We start from the raw sequence: 6640 nt of genomic DNA, 5'->3' as shown, positions 1-6640 counted from the left end.
CACATACATGTAAGACATATGTGTGTATGTATATGTACACACACACACATATGTATATATAAATACCTAGGTAAATTAAAGTCCAAAATGAGTATATTCTTCAACATAATGAAAATATTTGGAGACATAAACTGTTGTATAAAAGCATCCCTGACAATAAAAGTTCCCAATTTTGCTACAAGCACATAGAAAGGAGGACAGAGCCAAGTACTCTCAGTCTCTCATTCAACAGTTGACACACAAAACTCCAGCTGTGGTTTTGTTTCTGTTTTATAAACAAAAATCACCAAGTGTTCAAAAATCTCCTTTAATTATATTTTTATGAAGTCTGGGAAGAACATCATTGTAATTCATGGTACAAAAAGCAAATGACATCTGAACATGCAATAAAAAATGGATTCACAATGAAAATAATATATGTCAGTACTAAAATATAGTTACTTGGTTCCCTAAAGGGAAACGGTTTCTTTTAATTATCTAGTCACTTGGATTATGAGAAAATACTTTTTTTCTTGAGTGCTTTGGGGAAGTTTCTGTTTACACTACTTTGGGCTTTAAGTCTAATGTAAGTCTCTTGCTATCCTTTTGTTGTTGTCTTAGTTCTGGCTGGCCTGGAGCTTACTATGTAGATCAGGCTAGCCTCGAACTTACCTGCCCCTGCTGGGATTAAAGTCGTGAGCCACCACACCCAGCTGAAAGTTTCTCATTCTGAAAGCCATCATTTTCAATCTATAATATTAGATAATCCAAAAGGATGACAGATAGCTCGGCAAATAGATTCTTGTTACATACAAAGCCTTTAGCAAAAAATATGTAACAAAATTTATTGCAAAACAAACTAATTTGTCCTTATATACAGAAGTTCACTTTCTTCCTCACGGCCTATTCTAAAAGGGACTTTGGGGGTTGGAGAGAGGCTGTCCATCTTTATGGAATTCCCACTTTGGTGGCATGTGGAACTCAGAAAGGGCAAGGTAACTACTTAAAACAATGGTCTTAAGTGGATTATAAAAGTGAATCTGGGTCTCTCAATTCAGAAGGAAAATGTAGCTTCCAACAAAGAAACCATCCCTTTATGGTTCTCAAAGTTTAAACTCAATCAGCTCAACACCTAGTGAGGAACGGCGACAGCCTCTGGGGCTGTGATCGGAGGACACGGGGAAAAACATTTCTGTGTAACATATGCACACTGTGACCCAAGCTGCTGAGAAGTTTCACATGGCGGGCATGCACACATTTTATACTGACACAGTTTACAATACCTCCGGGGAAAGGTCATGGGTTCCGGGGACATGTCACAGAATCTATATACAAATGCACGAGCAACAGGAGACCAAAATACAAGTTTAAAAGTACATTTGGAAATCATTTCCAAGCCCAGTATCATATTTACTGACAATGGAAAAAAACTAACATCTTAGAGAATATCATGTAAACAATGAAGATGTAGCTTTATATAATTCAAAGCCTCAAAAGAAAATAAATTTCGGGTTTATCTTCACTGCTTGGCTCAGTCTGCAGAACTGAATTGTCTGAACAGAACTGGTCCATGTAGCCGTAGCGAAGGGCTGTGCATGCTCCCTCTGGGATGCCTCGACCTTCTAGGCCACTAGCTTTCATGTTCCTCAGGTAGCTTGCAATGTATGAGCCTGTGGAGTGACGGTTCACAGCCAGAGTAGGAGCTGGCGGTTTACTTCTAAGGACCACTCCTCCTCTGGGGTTCTGAGTCACAGCTTTTTGCTTGCCAGCTTCCTGCTTCTCCTTGGCACGACTAGCAATGTTGCGTACTCTGCTCTGACTTCTAGAGGATAACTTTCTGACTAAGGCCCTGGGACACTGATTGACATCCTGCTTTGAGTATAACCCTTGACAGCTGTCTTCTTGGTCAAAGGACACCAGCTTCCGGAGCTGTTCAGTTAGGGCATCTAGAGGCTCGAATGACTTTGTCTTCATAGTCACGCTCTTGTCTCTACTGCTGTTTGTCACGAAACTCCTACTAATACATTGGTATTTGCTTTCAAAATTGCAGGCAATGTCCTCTGACGTTAAGTCCCCCAGACTTTTGGATTTGCATGGGCTTGGCAGTTTCAAAGCAGCCAAAGGAGCATGTGTCGTGGGTGTGGGTGTAGGGGCATGCATATCTGGAGCCCTAGGCTGCTGGGGCCCACAGATTTGGTTCGTTTTTGCATCTGAACTTGAGAAATGGTTATACACAAAGCCAGCACCCTGATAGGTTAGATGAGAAATACTGTGATTTTTGACACCTGGAATATTGTTGAATATTTCAGAAGGGAGGAGAGTCTCTTTACAGTAGCCATTGCTCAAGCCTTTCTGGATGTGTTCCACCGTCTCCTGGCTCTGCTGCAGTTTTAGTGGAGAAACAAGTTGACTCAGAGCTTCTTCCCCATAGTCACAGGCTGTTAGAGATAGGCTTTCAGAGTCTCCATCAATTTCCACAAGACTGCTCTCCTCAGAATTTATACAGAGAGCAGGGTCAGCTGTTGTATCTTCCATGGCCAACTGCATGGAGAGAGCAGGGCTGCTCATCACTTGCCTATGGTCCTCTCTGTGGGTGGGACTTTTGGGAAACTGACCAGGAAAAGCATCAGGGGGATCAGGCAGGTTGTCTTCCGTGACCCTTGTCTTGGCTTTCTCAGAAGCGTCATCACCTGGCTTTGGTGTAGAGATGGGAGAGCCAATCACTCCACAAGCAACTGTGTTATTTGCCAGTTTGGTGGTTTCCGCACTAGAGGGCTTGTTCAACTCAGGAGATGAGCACAAGAAGGAGGCCTTGTGCTTCCCCTGGGAAAAGCCATTCTTGAAGGGTGTTTGTAGGCCCAACGCGACTGGCAAAGCAACACCTTCTGATGTCCCACTGGTGCTAAGGAGATGAGAAACCACGGCAACATTAGCCCGATGGTTGCTCTCTTCAAACTGGCCGATCAGTGCTGAGATGGAACTGCCCGACTCATTTGCATTTGTTAAAGTCACGTCATCAATGAGATCGGAAATGTCAGCGTCCTGCAGAATGGCAGTTGAATGCAAATTAGGAATGTCAGAACAGAGTGCAGAGACGTCGGAAAGAGAAAAGGACGTCGCAGCTCTGCCCTTGGCCTTGCTGCCTTCCGGATCCTCCACCTCCAGAGAACTCTGAGGAAGAACACTTTCGCTCTGCGTGCTTTTCCTTCCCACAAAGCCCTGGGCACGCTCCTGCTCCTTTTCATCAGTTCTCATTCCATGCAGATCTTGCAGTCCCTTGGTTGCGGGATCAAGTGCAAAATGCTTCCTTGGAGAGAGGAATTTTTGGGGACTGTGGTTTTCCTGGCAATCATTTGTCATATGTGGTTTGATTCTGCCACTCTTTAAACCTAGTCCTCCACACTGTTCTGGGTTTGATACACTGGCTGTTGGCCCTTGGTTTTTGGCATCTTTGTGGAGGAGGGCACTGGAGGAGGAGGATAACTTTTTGTTGAAATTCGAAAAATGTGGGTCTTTTATAGTTGCTGGCCCCTTTCTTCCATCATCCTTGTCCTCTGCTAAAGAAAGCAAATAGCATTTTAGGTAAAGTGTATCACTTTATGAAGGCCCTGGGACAGTCATGTTTGTCTTGACACAGACAAATGGAGAATGTAAATCTGTTTTACATTGTGACAGAATATAATCATGGATAAGCAGAAGTTTGCAACACAGTGTCTGTGTGATGGATAAATGGTAAATATATATTTACAGGAACTTCACTGAGCTTCCTTTTGGATGTCTATTACATCAGCTGAGGATGTAATATTCATTGTCCAGATAATGTCAATGAGTTACTATGCTTTCACGGTGAGGATTACCTTACGCTGCTTCTTATTCAGATCTGTACTACACAGAAGCATGGCAACAAAAAAACAGAACAAGACAGCTCTGTTAAACAATGCGCTACGGTACCTGTAAACAAGACACTAGCAGCTTTCAAAGTTACACATGTATTAGCAACAGGCAAACCACAAAGATAGAATTTTTAAAAGACATTTTCAAAAACTGTTTATCTAACCAATTAAATTCTAACACAGTTGGAAGGTACAATATGCACAAAACTATTCATAGCTATTGGCTTAATGTGAAAGGATAATCAGTCATCAATTCCAAATCACTGCTGATATTTAATATTCTCTTGATAATATTTTTTTTTACTTCAGCACAAAGATTTAAGTTGCATTCTTCCCCCTTCCCTTCCAAAGTGGTAGTAAGATATTAAATAAGGAAAATAGTAAAAACAAATTCACAGCGATCTAGTCTACTGCCTTCTTTATGATGTGTATTGAGATAACACTCAATGTTCAATTATTTTTATCAGATTAATTGTCCTTTAACTCTTTCAAAGTCATAATATGTGGATAAAGAATTTTTCACAAAAATACTTTCTCTTCACTAATATTTTATTCATCATCTAAAAAATTTAAGTTTCCCAAATTGTAAACCATTAAATACTCCATGACATCATTTTCAAAAGCAGCTACGTTTGTAGAGACAGGTTACTTAGAACTCTGTATTCTGATTTTCTCCCAACTCCTGTTTTGGTAATGTATCTGGGATGTCTGCAATGATTACGTACCATTCCATATTTGCTGTAAGTTTAATGCATGTGATTAGTTCTTATATCTTTTTAAATGTAGGAGAGCTCATGCTCTTGGCTTAGCGTCTTCTGCAGTTAGAAGACTAGTCAGTACAGATCCCGACTGAACATAACTTCACTTTGCTGAAAGGGCTTTTTAAAATAAATTTAAAGCCACATATATCCCCTCTTCTCTGACACTACGGTTAGCAGAATTTTGAACATTTCTCCAGTGCTAGTTAGACTCCGGGGCCATGCAAACTAGGAAATTTTCAAGCTTGACTTCTTCCCTTCTAATAAAGTATCCGAGAACTGGTTTTTCTTTTCTCTCTGGTTCTTACAGTAAGAACCAATACAGGCAAAACAGCATCTGTAGAAAACAGGCCGCTGCAATTGTATTGTTAGGATAAAGACTAATTTTTCTAAAATGCAAAAACAAGGTATTGCACTCTACTTGTTTGAGATTATTCCAGAGACAGTCAATAGACACGGTTTTGGAATAGGAGTCAGAGCAACAGATTAAAGAGCTCTCTTTCACTTTATAAAGTGGTCATTGCTAATTATTATGTTGCTCAAATGAATCCATCATACTCCAAGCTAAGAAAAAAAAAAAAAAAAAAAAGATGGCTCCTAATTCCTAACCTTGGAGAGCCTACAAGCAAGCAATAGCCGAGGGCATGCCTCCTCCCCTGCCACTGTCCAGAGCAGGGAAGTGGGGTCACCATGCCTCAAATCACACCCTAAGAAAATCCAAGTAGGACAGATGATGACTGGCTTTTAACAGCGTCCGTTCACCATAACCATTTCCAAGCACAAAAGTTTTTATTAGTGAAAAGTAATGCAGCTGTATTAAGTGACAGAAGAGCCCACTCAGCCCTGGGCCAAACTCAGTACGATACCTTTTTTTTTTTTTTTTTTTTTTTTTTTTGGGGCTGGGAATCAACCCAGGACCTTGCGCTTCCTAGGCAAGCGCTCTACCACTGAGCCAAATCCCCAACCCCAGTACGATACCTTTTAAAGCCCCCTGTCCTTGTTTTAAATACGATACCACACAGAAAACAACACTATTTATATTTTGTAGGTTCCCCCTCCCTCTCAGATTGGCATGCTCTTCTAGATCATTCTACCTGGTATTCTCCTTCCCCACACACGGAAAATGTAAGGCCTTTTTCACTCTCTTACCCAAAAATTAAAATCTTCCTGCATAGAGTTAACATTATTTTTTTCAGACATTTTAATTGCAGAATGGTAGCACTGTCATAATGGAAACAAGGGACAAAAATGCAGCTTAGAGAAACTGAAGGCACCTTACCCAGATAGTTTTCTTTTCCATCTGTGTCTTTTGCTGCTTCAGAGATAGGCAGTGACAAAGCCCCCAGAAGGTTCTTGTCAACAGGCATAGAGACAGGGCGCACTTGCAGACTCCGTGTGGTCCTCCTCAGGACACCATCTTGATCTCTTGTAGCCTCACAGACAGAATCTTTTATCTCAACCATTTCTTGGAAGCCCACTTTGCTCTTTTTCCTGCCTTTGGCTGGAGCACTGGCTGTACGTCGCAGAATTCTATCTCCAATTGATCGCTTCCGAACATAATGGGAGTTATTTTCTGAAGAACCGTGCCTGGGATTCTTATTGAACAGTCCCTTCAAGCCTTGGAGCTGTCTGTTCTGAGGACACAAAAGGACCAACCACAAGTTAAGCCCACGCCATCATAAGAAAAACCTGTGTTTGAAATGAAAGCTCCGTGAAGAATGACTATGAAGTGAAATTTTATAGCCACTGATTGAAGGATGTTTAAAATAAGAAAGCAGCTCACAGTGGGTCCATACATGCACACATCTCATCAACTTTATTATGGGAGGAAGGCAGTCTTTCAATTTCACGGCCAACCATTCCACAATGTTCCTACCCAAAGATGATAAAATGGTAGGGAAGTTTCCACAGGTAACGAATGGATATGACTTCAGCAGCCTTGAAGCAGCAAATGTGTGTTTCACGGTAAGCAGAGGATGGGAAGATGAGAGGAGGCAAGCCACCACAGTT

General features: G+C 41.4%; 1 protein-coding gene across 1 annotated transcript in view; it reads right to left on the bottom strand.

Annotated features, from left to right (window-relative positions):
- Positions 1 to 291: 291 nt before the first annotated feature.
- Positions 292 to 6640, bottom strand: part of Plch1 (phospholipase C eta 1) — a 195689-nt gene continuing 189340 nt past the window's right edge. Inside the window, exons 23-24 of the mRNA XM_032898305.1 lie at positions 5910 to 6264; positions 292 to 3536 (exon numbers count right to left, since the gene is read on the bottom strand). Coding sequence (XP_032754196.1) covers positions 1462 to 3536; positions 5910 to 6264 — 2430 coding nt within the window. The 3' untranslated portion in view covers positions 292 to 1461. The remainder of the gene's footprint in view (positions 3537 to 5909; positions 6265 to 6640) is intronic.

Source organism: Rattus rattus, chromosome 3, assembly GCF_011064425.1.
Source record: "Rattus rattus isolate New Zealand chromosome 3, Rrattus_CSIRO_v1, whole genome shotgun sequence".
NCBI lineage: Eukaryota > Metazoa > Chordata > Mammalia > Rodentia > Muridae > Rattus > Rattus rattus.
The sequence above is the reverse complement of the archived record's forward strand: the minus strand, read 5'-3'. Positions and strand labels throughout refer to the sequence as shown.